Source organism: Salvia splendens, chromosome 14, assembly GCF_004379255.2.
Source record: "Salvia splendens isolate huo1 chromosome 14, SspV2, whole genome shotgun sequence".
Classification (NCBI taxonomy): domain Eukaryota; kingdom Viridiplantae; phylum Streptophyta; class Magnoliopsida; order Lamiales; family Lamiaceae; genus Salvia; species Salvia splendens.
The window spans coordinates 1326458-1340915 of record NC_056045.1 but is presented as its reverse complement, the minus strand read 5'-3'; the positions used below and the strand labels follow the sequence as shown (position 1 = coordinate 1340915).

Below are 14458 nucleotides of genomic sequence, written 5' to 3'. Positions count from 1 at the left end.
TTAATAACTGACTTCAATGCACTAATTTCTTTCATTGCTGCATCATTCTACAGAGGAACATGATGAAGTAAGTATTCCCCATATACTACAGCCCAAATCTATTACAGTCAGCAATAACAATCTCTAGCAAATAAGATATTTAATGAGCTAATATCCCTTCTAACAACATTGACTAACTAGTGGAATTTGTTTAACTAAAGCACTTCAGCAATGATTATTGTAGAATCATAAACATCGGAAGTCGATAAGCTAACGAATGTGACAGGGAGTTTGAGTTTCATAGAAATTAACAAACTAGTGAAAATTATTGACTAATTCATTATTTTAGGTCTGATCTTTAATAGAATCGGAAGTAAAAAAGCTAATGAAGCTATTTGACATATATTCTTAATAAGTTCAAGAAACATGCAGAATGGCTTCAAATTCAAAAGCTGGATAAAACCTCTGACTGAAAAAAGCTACTACTAAGTATCACCAGGTTGACTTTGATTTTTCTCTTAACTAATGTGCATTTATTGTGCACCACAAGCCGTCTAATGTTTCCAATGATATAGCACATATATGACAAATCTCCTTTCAGATTACCATAAATACTAAAGCTTTATGATTGCAACCCAATCAACTTTGAAACGCAACAACAATAAGAGGGGCACCCTCTCAATACCAGGTAAATGAAGAAAAAATTAACAGTATTTTTTATTTTTAATTCAATTTAATTTACCTATAAATACACCACATTTCACTCATTATTTTTACATCATTCCAATTCTTCCCTCATACTTTCTCTCACTAAAATTTTTGGATTCCATTTGTATTTAAAATGAACGATTTGTGGAACGACGCGTAGAATTCTCTGATTCAAGAGGTGCAGCACGAGACTATTGGGGCTATTGGAAGTGTCCGCCTAATCGAATTTTTTTTCTAATTACGTATAGTTCGATAATTTTAATTATAATTGAATCAAAATAATCGAAAAAATTGAGGCTATTAGAAGTGTCCGCATATAGTGGCGGAAACCTTTTTTTTTGGCGGGACAAAAAAACTGGGGCTGTGGAAAAAAAGGGACGGGCATATTGGGGACGTCTGTCTTGTAGTGGATACTGTTAAAAGTCAAAGGCTTCGATGATGACATGCAGTGCACCCTTGGGGGAGGAGAAATCATTAACTTGTTCACAAACAAATATGAAAGACACGATTCAATGGCAATAACATCGAGACCTAAACGAGACCCGAAAAAATGCCAGGATTTAAAATAGAGGAACAAAAGGGAGAAAAAAACGAGCAGATACTCTCATCCTCATTGTTGAGCTGCAGTTTCTTCAGGTTTAGGAGCTTCATCGGCTCCTTCGTCCTGCATCAAACTCCAGTTTATCACTATGCACACCATGGATGCAATAGATGTAAATAATGTGCTACGTCTTTCACCTTATTTAACACTTCTATTGAACACAGATTACAATAGGATTGCTGATTGAAGAATTTAGAGGAAACAATACCTGCATATCAGAGGTCCACAAGGTGAGGTTGTCTCGGAGAAGTTGCATGATCAAAGTGCTATCTTTGTAGGACTCCTCGCCAAGAGTATCCAACTCAGCAATGGCCTCATCGAAGGCCTGGATAATCATAAAACTCAACATGATTATGAGTATACTTATGTATCTATGTATGTATAGTATTATGACAGAAGGTAACTGTTTGTACCTGTTTGGCAAGGTTGCAGGCACGGTCAGGAGAGTTCAAGATCTCGTAGTAGAAAACAGAGAAGTTCAGGGCCAGTCCCAATCGAATGGGATGTGTAGGTGCAAGTTCGGTGTTTGCTATGTCCTGCGAAGACGAAAAGCATATCATAAGAAAGAAACTTTGGAGAGAGTTTCAAGTCCATCTTCAAAGTTACACCTATATATGCGTTGAAAATCTGTATTGCATAAATGTTGGCATTAAAACGGTTTATTAATCTGAAGATACTCCTACTAAATAATATTCTGCAGTCAACATGATTCATGCATTTTTTGGATATTGGAAGTAGTTAACATTTTTATGCAAAAAGATAATCATACTTAGATGATATAATATGATATGCATGAGTAATTTCATCAAAATAACCAAAATTATGAAGGAATGAGACTCGACTGACTAATATCATAGTAAATTGAAGGAATTATTATTCTCATAGTGATAGGAATTGTGATCTAAATGAAATGATGATTGCGAAGAAAAAAAATTATCAAACAAAGGAACAGAATCAAGATATAAATTATTGTTCCATTTACGCTCTATTCCATCATGGCCAGTATGGCATAAGAGGTGACATTATTTTTTATGAGAAGATTCGTAACAAGAAGAAATGACCAAACATACATAGCAATTCAATGCATTTTATATAAAAATTAATACCAATTAGCTAATCAAAATTGTAGAAACAATTAGCCATTGAAAGTCCAGGCCTCCTTCATTTATTATGTCATCTTTCTGATTTACTATTGCTTTAGAGACTAAACCACAATTAACATAAAAGAAAAATAAAGTAAACAACATCGGATGCAGCAATCAGTAAAGTCACACACAGTAGCAAATCTAAATCCGATCTACGCAATAAAATACTAGTAATTGACAACAATCACTGTATACAAATCGGAAATGCGAAGAGCAATAAAACAAGGAAACAGAGATCCACACCTGAGCCGCCTTGTAAGCGTTGAGAGTGCTCTCAGCCGCCTCCTTCCTCTCCGCAGCCGTCTTAAACTCCGCCAGATACCGATGGTAATCGCCCTTCATCTTCAGGTAGAAAACCTTCGAATCGCCGGATCCGGCGGAGGGAACGAGGCGATCGTCGAGCAGCTTGAGGATTCCCTCGCAGATCTTGGTGAGCTCGGCCTCGATCTTAGATCTGTACTCCTTGATGGTGGCGACGTGGTCCTCGTTCCCCCTGGACTCCTCCTTCTGCTCGATGGAGGAGATGATCCGCCACGACGCCCGCCGCGCGCCGATGACGTTCTTATAGGCTACGGAGAGGAGGTTGCGCTCCTCGACGGAGAGCTCCTCCTTGTCCTCGAGCGACGCGGAGACCTTCTCCATGTACTCCACCATTTCCTCGTAGCGCTCGGCCTGCTCGGCCAGTTTCGCCATGTAGACGTTCTCCTCTCGCGGCGCCATGGATGGATTCGGTTCTCGATCTGGATCGCGTGTGGTTAGAGAGAGAAAGTTGTGAATTGGAGAGAGATTTTCGAGAGGAAATGAAGGAAAAGAGGGGGAAGTGGTTTTGAAATGTGAGGCAGTGAGGGGATTTAGGATTTTTTTTGTGAGCTGGATTTTGTTGCTGGCGACGCAGTGTTTCCAAACACGTGGAGACGTGGAGTGGGGCCACTCTCACACACTCTCTGAGGCCATCCACACTAGAAATAGCCCAGCAATAGCCTAGCCATAGCCTAGCCACAAACTCCTTCTACCACACCATTAGCACTAAAAATCCTCCTGTCATATCATCAAAACAAGCAAATAGCTCAGTCATAGCTCAGCCATAGCCTAGCAACATCACTAATAACAATTATATAAAAATGAAATAATTAACAATCACACAATATACGGAATTTAATTTACGAGACATATACGGGAAATATTAATAATACTATTAAAAATTTAAAAAGTACAATAATTTTAAAAAATTACAATAATTAAAAAAAAGTACAATAATTCACTCCTCGTCTCCGTCGTCGTCTCCTCCGTCGCTGTCGCCACCATCGCCGCCGCCTCCGCCGCCACCGTCGACGCCGCCTCTACTCCCGCCGGTCCCCCTCCGTGCCGCCTCCAACTCGTCCTGCATGCTCATGAGCAATGTTTGAAGCAGACTCTTCTCCACGGGGTCCACCGCCGCCCGCCATTCGGCCATCGTCTTGACCATCTGAGGGCGCGTTTGTTGACGCGCGAAGAATTTGAGATCCGCTGTGGATTGGCCAAGGGGGGATGCCGACTGGACCTCCTGGGAACCCCCGGCGACCCCCCTCGCCTCCCGTTGAGCCAGCTTGTGCCCAACCGGGCGAGTTCGGCGAGCGAACGAACGAGGGGTCGGGACCTCCTGGGCCGTCTCGGGGAGGTCGTGGGACCACGGATGCTGCCGCTGTAATCACCGGTATAGTTCAGTCGTTGCTTCTTCGGCCAGCCAGCGTCGACACCTACTCGGAACTTCTCGGAGTAGTTCAGCACAAGATAACAGTTCCAGTAGGTGAACTCCTTATACAACCCGGGCTGGGGGAAGGCTTTCTCCGCTATCCCCCTGCAGTCTTCCTCCGTTTGGCCACTGCTCTGCATGCGGAGGGCGTTGGCGTACAAGCCCGAAAATCAGGAGACCGCAGCCCTAATTCAGTCCCAACCCTTCCGGCAATCCTCCCCGTTGCTTGGCCTCCCCTCCGGGCAAAATGTATGGTAGGCTGCTGCTATCTTGCCCCACAAGTTGACGATCCTCTGGTTGTTCGAAGCGAGAGGATCATCGCAAACACTGACCCACGCCTTGCACAGCGCGACGTTCTCAGCGTCCGTCTACCTCCTCCGGACCTGGCTATCCTCACCCGGCTGCGACGACTCGCCCTTCTTCTTGCCCTTCTTCTTTGGGGCGCCCCGCACTGCTCCCCCCGCGGGAACGGGAGTTTTCGGAACACCGAGCATATCAAACCCCAACTCCTCCAAGGAGAAAGTCTCAAATTGCGTGAACTGCGTCTCCGTTGAGGTCGAAGTGTGCGAAGAAGCAGTCAAAAAATCAAAACTGGGGAGATATACGTTTTCATCCCCCGGTGTCCCCTGCGTCCCCGGTAACCCCCCTGTTGGGGGTTGCACCGCAGGTACCCACCCTGTCGTCCCCTGCCTCGGGGGCTGCATCGTCGTCCCCCCCAGGCATCATCTGCATCCCGGGTGCCCACCCCGGCATCATATGCACACCGGGCTGCATCCCTGGTACCTCTTGCCACGCCGGCATACCCCCCCAGCTGCCATCCCGGGTATCATCCCTTGCCAAGGGTACATGTTGTAGTACCATGGCATCGGACCCCATCCACCTCCCACGGGTACCGGGGGAGTTTGAGACTCGGTCGTCACTGGAGTACCTTCGTTGGTGTTCTCCATCTCTCGGTGTTGATCTTGTACAGAAATTAAGATAGAGAGAGTACTCGTTAAAACAAGTGGTGCGAATGAAAATGACGTGCAAACTGCGTATATATAGTGTTTCGAAAAAAAAATCGGCTAGGTGGTGCGCTAGGCGATCCGGACGCTGCAATAGCGCCGAGCGGATCGCCCAGCTCATCGCCTAGCGCCACGAAATCGCCGAGCGCTCGGCGGTTTTTAATTCTGAAAACCGCTAGGCAGTTGCAATGGACCGCCTAGCGTACCGCCTAGCGCCGGCGCTCGGCTAGGCGGTGCACTAGGCGCCATTGCGGATGGCCTCACTCACAACTACAGTAAATTTTAGATGGAACATCTTTTAAGGTCTACGAACTTTGCCGAAATATCATTTTAGGTTCGTAAATTTTAAAAATGTCATTTTAGTTCCATCAACTATAAGTTAATATCATTTGAGGTATTTTGAACTTTTTCGGACGAAAAATGCCCTTAAGGCCTTCAAATTAATTCTTTCGCCACTCATCTTGCATCAAAACACCTAGAGTCCAACAAATTTTTTTACTACTGTTTAATTCAATTACCATCCAAATTGAATTTAAATATAATTAAAATTTTTCGTAAAAAAATAGTACATTTTTCAATTATTAGATGACCAATTATATAGGGATAGTGAATTGGGACTTAGATACTTTATTTTATTTTTTAATCTAAACTGCATTTTAAGAACTTATTATAAGTGATTTGTGAATTATATTTAGTTTATTTGTTTTGAAATTGGATAACTATTAATTTGAATTGTCATGCGGAGTATTATTTATATGAATTTCAGAATGAGATCAATTACCATCCAAATTAAATTTAAATATAAAAATTTGCCGTTAAAAATTGTTGGACTATAGGTCTCTGGCGCAAGATGAGTGGCGAAAGAATTGTCCAAATTGCCATTTGAAGGCCTAAGGGCATTTTCGTCCAGAAAAAGTTCAAAATACCTCAAATGATATTAACTTGTAGTTGACAGACCTAAAATGATATTTTCAAAGTTCACGAACTTAAAATAATACTTTGGCTAAATTTGTGAACCTAAAAAGATATTCCCTCTAAATTTTATGTACTTAAATTGGTGTTCGGATACTTGAGATTGAATTGATATGAGATTGATCGATGTTGAACTGACCGAGATTAAATTTGTTCGTGAGTGTTGTGTCAAGATTAAATATTCGAAGGAATCTACGAATCACAACAACGACAAATTTTATCGTATGCAAAGTGGCGTTCGTTACTTGAGACTGAATTTACATGAGATTAATCGATATGGAATTGGCTGAGATTAATTTTGTTCGGGCGTGTCGTTATTAAATATTCGAAGGAATCTACACAATCTGACAACCTATACATATAATTCAGTCTTGTCTAGTTTATCAAATCGAACATTTTCAAAATAAACTTCACTCGATATTTGAATTCTAAATACGTCGGTAATTGAATTTGTGTTGCTTTAATTATGAGTCTTGGGCTAGTTGTAACAAAATTAATCTTGATACGTTTTAATTTCGAATGATCTTAGGTCAATTTAGTTTTGAATAATTAAACGTAATTTTTTAACCCATTGTCATCCAAATTAAGGAATATTGATGATTTAAAAATGTTAGATTGATTCAATTATTATTGAGTTGACTTCAATTAAAAATTCAAATTTGGAGATACTAGAGGCTGCTTATAACTATAGATACTAGTATATGTTTAATTTATATACTGTATTTAACAAATTACTTTTAGGAATAATATATTTAGGGGTGTTCGGTTGGCAAGATTAAATCTCATGATTAAATATGTATCATGTTTGGTTCATAAGATTGAACCCTTCAACTTAATCCTAGATGGGTAGTCTCATGATAATTAGTCATAGCCTCCCCCTTCAACTAAAATAATCCCACAACTTAATCCTAGATGGATAGTCTCATGATATTAGTCATGGCAACCGAACGTCACCTTAACGGACTACTTATTTCTCTGATAAAATTTGAAGGGTGTTTGGCTCCTTGAGCTATAAAATTGTAAAATTTGCATCATAATACTAATATGCATTATAATCCTTAGCAAAATTAGTAGTGCCAATGCATTATGGAAGAGACCATATTGAATGAAGTATTGCAAAATAGTAACGTACACCACGAAGCATCATTTCATTCCAAAATTCATTACATTGTACAATCCACAAACTTTAAGACAAAAGCATGCAAAAAATTAAACACATAGGGAACGATACAAGCTAAGTTAAACCCCTATTCATTTCACTCTTTTACATAGAACAAAGATAATATTTCCATCCCTATTGTTTCCTTACTCGATCCTTTATTACCTCTCTTCTTAAACGTCTTCTTCTCATGTCTCTGACAAAGAATATGTCTTCAACAACCTCTTCTATTTTGTCGAAGTACTTCTCTCGGAAACTACAATAAAATAAAGTAGCCACACAATGCTTCCGAATCCCACAACATATCTCATTCTCATGTTCAGCATATCCCGGTGGTGGCACATTAGTATAACTGCAGCTTATGTTGAGAGGGAAACCACATAGCCCCGAATTTCCTTCAAATGAATCAGCTGAGAATGTTTGCATTTGCCACCCGCTCCAACAAACTTATTGTAGGAGAGATTCAATTTTGAAAGGAATGTGAGCCATCCAAGCTCCTCTGGGATCGGCCCTGCTAGTTGGTTTACAGAGAGATCGAGTGATTCGAGATTACTCAACCTACCAAATGATTTTGGGATGCTTCCGTTGATGGCATTGTGGGAGAAGTTGAGAAGATGAAGTGAGCTAAGATCACCAACTGCATTTGGTATCTTTCCGTAGAAACTATTGGAAGACAAATCAATGGCGCTGAAGTCTAACCATATCTTGCGAAGCTCCCTCATTTGCCCTTTCATGATTAATGTCACGTCAGAGTTCTCAAACTCGAAACCAGTGCCGCCTCTCGAATTTCCATCACTCGGTAGCAGCATCGTAGCCTTCCAACTAGAGAAGTTGATTGATTCCAAACTTCCAGTAAAATGATTCGATGATATATCTAGAATTTGGAGATTCGGCCAACTGATCACGGGACATCTTACTTCCCCATGGAATTTATTGGAGCGCAAACAAGAACACCCAAGTTCGACGATAGCATGCATGGGAAAGTGTCGTTCATCTTGTTGTTCCCGATATTCATGTACCCCAACCACGTGCAAAGTTCGAGGGACTTTGTGATCTTCCCTTCTAAAGCATTATAGCTAAGATCCAAATAACGTAGATCAAGCCATGTGAGATTGGGAAGGCTTTGAAAGTCTTCGAGTTGAAAAGTGCCATTAAATTGGTTGTAACTAAGAATAAGTTCCAACAATGACGGGAGAGCAAAAAGAGACTGGGGAATGTTACCAGAGAATGAATTTCCCAACAGATTTAGATGAACGAGATTGGAAAGGCCTTCAAACGATGCAGAAGGAAGTGAGCCTGCCAAGGAGTTATACGACAAGTCGACACGAATAAGCTTTGTTAGGCTAGCAAAGGTGGATGGAATTGAACCCTTCAATTTGCACAGACCAAGAGTTAAGGTGGTGAGACTCGGAAAATTGGTGAACAAGTCATCAAGTGCTACCGCTGAAAGATTGTTCCGATCTAGTCGAAGAATAGAAAGGGAGTGAAGTTGCAAAAAGGGTGAGTTTTGGTAAATGTGATGATATAATATGACCCCAATTTTTCCTTTCATGCAAGGAAGTCACATTGACATCATCAAGATAGAGCTCTCTAAGGCCTGTTAAATTTTGGACAAGCATCTTCAGATTCGGGAGCTCGAGGCTAAGAGTAGTGTTAGGCTCATTGGAGATATCGAGACTAGCCAATCTCGTCAAGGTCGAAACTTCAGAAGGAACCTGTCCACCAAAACCAGCACATGACAAATTCAAATGTGTCAAACAAGTCAGATTGCCAATACCTTTTGGAATGACAAAATGGTTGAATTTATTGTAGGCAAGGTTAAGCTTCCGCAGATATTTAAATCCCCAATTCCACCGGAAATGGCCTCATCGTCGAGCTGCAAACTAACGACGTAGCCAGAAGCATCACATTCCACACCGTACCACTTGCAACAATCATGATCACTCTCATTCCATCGCACCAGTTTTGTTGAAAGAGAAGAATTGAAGATCAACTCATCTTTGAGTTGAAGCAACAAGATTTCTTGATGATCAATGCATTTGTTATTATAAGAATGAGTGGTGAAAATGAAGGACGTAATTATTGTTAAATTCTCTAAATTCTGTCCCACATCGACTTGGTGATGATCCTATCTCTTCTATATAAGTGTGGATAACCCTCCCCCTTATGAGACCTTTTAAGGGGTGAGTGACCCATTTCTAATATGGTATCAGAGCGGGCCCAAGTCGATGATGGTTTTCTCTTTATCTCTTATCTACCTCACGAGTGGAAGACCGATGTCCTTTCCGGCCCACACGTGAGGGGGCGTGTTAAATTCTCTAAATTCTGTCTCACATCGACTTGGTGATGATCCTATCTCTTCTATATAAGTGTGGATAACCCTCTTTCCGGCCCACACGTGAGGGGGCGTGTTAAATTCTCTAAATTCTGTCTCACATCGACTTGATGATGATCCTATCTCTTCTATATAAGTGTGGATAACCCTCCCCCTCACGCCTTTTAAGGGGTGAGTGGCTCATTTCTAATAATTAGTATACAAATGAACAACTTTTTTTGGAAGCATTGTGAAAGAAGATACTGATTATTCTTTTTTTCCCCCTATAATTGATGATAGGTGAATGTGGGTTTAAATAGAGCACTAGGATATCTTTTTAAGACCACCACTTGAATAAATAAAGACATCCATTTGTAAATTCCACAATTATAGAAGTGATATGTGGGTTACAAAATAATGAGTTGACTTGACTTGACTTGAGGTCCTTAATTAGTCCTAATCCGGGAATTTCCACAAACACTAATATATGCATTAAAATTACCATTATACATTGTGATTTAGCAAATATCTTGAACTACTTGTAAATTTAGTGCACTCTTGCTTTATGGAATTGGAAAGACTTAGCAATTGACTTGAGACCTTCTAGGTAAATTTTGTAGCATCGCATACCATAGAGTTGAATTGTATAAGATCAAAATCATCTAAGATAGTATTATTATTTTGCCCCACAAAACAATATCTGAAAAGAACTAAGTTAAATTATATTTTAATTAGATATGGAAATGACTTGAGATATTTCAAATTTTAATTATATATTTATAATTTTTTTTGTCGGGGCTTATTTAATAAAGATGCTAGGTTTCAATTTCCATCATTGTCAATAAAAAAAAATAGTTCATTCATCCCTGGAACATTGCTTTTAGGAACTAATATTAAAAACTTGTGTTAAATGAATAAAGTGAAGATAAAATAAAATAAAAAGAATAAAGTAAGAGAGATAATAGAGAGAATAAAACAGGAAAATGAATAAAGTAAGACTGTAAGCGTAAAAAAAATAAAATAACTAAATTTAATTAGGATATCCCGGAAAAAGAATACTGTTTAACTTAGTTTGCATGGAAGGTTTAACCGTAAAAACAATTTAATTGGTCCAATGCTTATTATAGAATGTGAGTCGTCACAATTTCAGGATAAATATGAACCTTTTTTAAGTAACTTACTCCTTATTTAACAATTTACTCTCTTTTGTTTTACATCTCTTTGACATATGTACAACCTTAATATTTCATCTTTCGAAATCATAAAACATTGTAACTTTATTACGAAGCCAACATAAACACAAGTATTATTTTTTATACAAGCCATGTTAATATATGCTATTTTTATTTAGGAAAACCAATTACAAACAACACTGAGCAATATATTCAATCCAGTGACTATTCAGTGTAGTAGTAACTCTTTTCTTTTATAATCATAGTAAAGCAAACCGAATTCATTTGCTTTACAACAAACAAACAAATTGATTAAAATGAATTCAATTGTCTACCTAAATAATTAATCCTAAGTATTAAAATCAAACCAAAGTTGAACATTTGGATGTAGAAGGATCATATATCGCAGGAAGCACATATTTCCTGCCGTTAACACCATGCGCATTATAGCTAGCACCACTACTCTTCTCCACCAGCAAATCTCCGGCGTAGCCAGGGTACGCTCCCTTTGCATACACCCCGGGGCACGCCGTCGCCGCCTCAAGCGGCGCATCCGCCGTACCTTGGTAGAATCCGTTTCCGAAAGGATTCGTCGCGGTTCCGGCCAAAAGCGCGGACAAATTGATCACCATTCCGTCGATTCCGACGTCGTTGTTCGGAGCAATCAACGGCGGGCTCTGCGGACCATAGATCGGCTGGTGGAACGGCCACGCGCAGTAGCCGGCGCACTGAGCCTCCGAGTTCCCCACCCAAATGTAGGCGAATTTCTGATTTTTCCCCTTCACGGCGCTCGATTTGGATCCGTGGCTGCAGCAGCGGTTCTGGCAGAAACCGTCGATGGCGACGTCTGACGCCGTTAGTACGACGTTAATCGCGTTGATCTGGTCGCCTTTGGACGCCAGATCTACGAGTGTATTTCGGTGAGAGATTTTCCGATTGAGTAGGAATCGTCGAGGATCTGCTTGTTGAGATGGAGAGAGAGGGATTGTTTTTTGGAGGAGGCGAGGTGGTAGTACTAGTCTGTTTTTTTCCACCACGCGGCGACGGAGGGGCTAGATTGCGGCGGAGAGGAAGGAGAGAGAGATGTGACGAAATCGGCGACGATTGCGCGTTGAGAAGGGGTGAATTTTCCGTACCAAATTAGGTTGGCGTGGAGGAGAGCGCCATTGTGGTATTTCAGGAGCTGAGTTTGTTGCGCGTCTTCAGCTAGAGAATTGGGGGTTGCTCTTGAAGCAATGCAGACATTCAAGAGAAATGAAACTGCTAACAAATTGAGAATGGAGGAGGAAGAAGAAGCCATTGAATTTGTGTTTCAGTGCTTGTATTTAGAGAGTGATTGAGGTGAGAGTGAGGAATGAAGAAGGCGGGTGAGGGTATTTATAGAGAGGGGATTTGAAATTGGTAGAGATAGAAATTGACTAAAACGCTGTGTTTTTAGTAGGAAGATTGGGGGTCAAAGTGGATAGCAATCCAACTTATAATTAAATGAATAAACTTGTAACCAATGTTTTAAAAACCGGACCGGCAAGCGAACCGGCGATGTTACTGGTTCACTGTTCAACCGGTCCAACCGGTCGAACCACCGGTCTAACCGTTTTACTGTTGCAAATATATATAAAAATATATTAAATTTAGTAAATGATTTACAATTAATAATATATCACAAAACATTAAACCTTATAGATAATTAGTGATGTATAAATATAAATAATATTAAAATTTAGTATATATATATATATATATATATATATATATAAAAGGTAGTGATCAAGGTATAACTAATCTTAAGTGTATAACTAGAGAACAAATCTCAGCCACACATCTTAATGAAATAAATATTAATTATTTTAATAATGTAAAATAGGCCAAGGGTATTTTTGGAAATTAAATTATCAAATTTAAATGAATTACGCAGATTCCTTTCATTCTCATTATGAAAACGGCATTCTCCCCCGGCGACTCGCTGTTCTTCACCGATGAAGGCGGCGACGATGTAGGCTCCGCCGCCGAACTCATCATCCGCCTCCACCCTACCAACACCACGCTCAAACCTTCAACCCGTGCAGCGGGCGCAAGGCTCCCCGGCGCATTCGCCACGTTACAGCGGCAGTTAGCAATTGCAATTCATCCATATTTCGTCAATTATTTGATCGCATCTGCAAGATCTGATCTCAATAAGAAAGAACTATGGTGGATTCATGCGATTTATGCTATTCAAATTAAGATTACTATGAAATTGATCATTTGCACTGTTCATAGAATCGAACATTTTGATCGATTCTAGTTTGTGATAGCACCTCGTTAATGGCGATTCTAGTTTGTGATACATGGCTATAATTTCATTGGATGATTATTGTAAATTGTAAGTATGAACTATTTTGGTATTGTTTGATCTACGCAGCTGAAAATTGTATGTTGTGATTGGAATACAAGTAGGAATTTGTGTGCGTGTGAATTGTATGATTTGCAAGATTCGCAGTTTGTTAAGCACTTGTGAATTGCATATTTGCAAGATTATGAAGATGAAACTAAAAAAAATTGCACAAATTAAGAGGAATCGGGCAAAAAGTAGCTTAATTATTCAGCAAAGGCAAATGGATTTCGATACCTTCCAATTCATAACCCTGAAATACATCACTCTTAGTATGATTTTACTTCACTCTTGTTTACAAAACGCATCACTCCTAGCATGATTTTACTTCACTCTTGTTTACAAAACACATCACTCTTATTCTGATTTTACTTCACTCTTGTTCACAAAACACATCACTCTTATTCTGATTTTACTTCACTCTTGTTCACAAAACACTTCACTCTTGTTCAGAAAACACTTCACTCTTGTTCACAAAACACATCACTCTTATTCTGATTTTACTTCACTCTTGTTCACAAAACACTTCACTCTTATTCTGATTTTACTTCACTCTTGTTCACAAAACACATCACTCTTATTCTGATTTTACTTCACTCTTGTTCACAAAACACATCACTCTTATTCTGATTTTACTTCACTCTTGTTCACAAAACACTTCACTCTTGTTCACAAAACACTTCACTCTTGTTCACAAAACACATCACTCTTATTCTGATTTTACTTCACTCTTGTTCACAAAACACATCACTCTTATTCTGATTTTACTTCACTCTTGTTCACAAAACACTTCACTCTTGTTCAGAAAGCACTTCACTCTTGTTTACAAAACACATCACTCTTATTCTGATTTTACTTCACTCTTGTTTACAAAACACATCACTCTTATTCCGATTTTACTTCACTCTTGTTTACAAAACAAATCACTCTTTTACTTCACTCTTGTTTACAAAACACATCACTCTTATTGTTAATTTACTTCACTCTTGTTTACAAAACACGTCACTCTTATTGTGATTTTACTTCACTCTTGTTTACAAAACACATCACTCTTATTCTGATTTTACTTCACTCTTGTTTACAAAACACATCACTCTTATTCTGATTTTACTTCACTCTTGTTTACAAATTACATCACTCTTATTCTTATTTTACTTCACTCTTGTTTACAAAACATAAAGAACAACACATAAATATGAAGTGATCTAATTCCAAACTCAAGCACCATCAAGATTCAAGAAATCAAATTCTCATAATAGTAGTGATCAAAAATATATGCCAGTGCAGCAAACATAAAATTG

At 39.5% G+C, this 14458-nt stretch overlaps 2 protein-coding genes and 1 pseudogene across 2 annotated transcripts; all 3 read right to left on the bottom strand.

Moving 5' to 3' along the window:
* Positions 1-1103: 1103 nt before the first annotated feature.
* LOC121765156 (14-3-3-like protein 16R) lies at positions 1104-3282 on the bottom strand. Its single transcript, XM_042161196.1, has 4 exons — positions 2677-3282; positions 1702-1824; positions 1497-1613; positions 1104-1351 (listed from the first exon to the last, which is right to left on the bottom strand). Exons 1-4 carry the CDS (start codon positions 3151-3153, stop codon positions 1298-1300), a joined length of 771 nt encoding a protein of 256 aa, XP_042017130.1. The 5' UTR covers positions 3154-3282; the 3' UTR covers positions 1104-1297.
* A 4931-nt stretch (positions 3283-8213) lies between these two features.
* LOC121765617 (receptor-like protein 37) lies at positions 8214-10126 on the bottom strand. Its single transcript, XM_042161820.1, has 4 exons — positions 10117-10126; positions 9078-9322; positions 8866-9015; positions 8214-8669 (listed from the first exon to the last, which is right to left on the bottom strand). Exons 1-4 carry the CDS (start codon positions 10124-10126, stop codon positions 8214-8216), a joined length of 861 nt encoding a protein of 286 aa, XP_042017754.1.
* A 1014-nt stretch (positions 10127-11140) lies between these two features.
* LOC121765155 lies at positions 11141-12109 on the bottom strand (annotated as a pseudogene).
* Between the last annotated feature and the right edge of the window lie 2349 nt (positions 12110-14458).

Bases quoted from the DNA above. Each gene is read 5' to 3' on its own strand.
- LOC121765156 (XM_042161196.1), bottom strand. From the start codon at position 3,153: ATGGCGCCGCGAGAGGAGAACGTCTACATGGCGAAACTGGCCGAGCAG. The intron at 1,825-2,676 runs GTGTGGATCTCT...TCGTCTTCGCAG, and splicing joins ACGCTTACAAGGCGGCTCAG to GACATAGCAAACACCGAACT. The intron at 1,352-1,496 runs GTATTGTTTCCT...AGTTTGATGCAG, and splicing joins TGTGGACCTCTGATATGCAG to GACGAAGGAGCCGATGAAGC.
- LOC121765617 (XM_042161820.1), bottom strand. The intron at 9,016-9,077 runs GTATTGGCAATC...TTTGGTGGACAG, and splicing joins CCATTTTGTCATTCCAAAAG to GTTCCTTCTGAAGTTTCGAC. The intron at 8,670-8,865 runs GTGACTTCCTTG...TGCAAATTGAAG, and splicing joins TCTATCTTGATGATGTCAAT to GGTTCAATTCCATCCACCTT.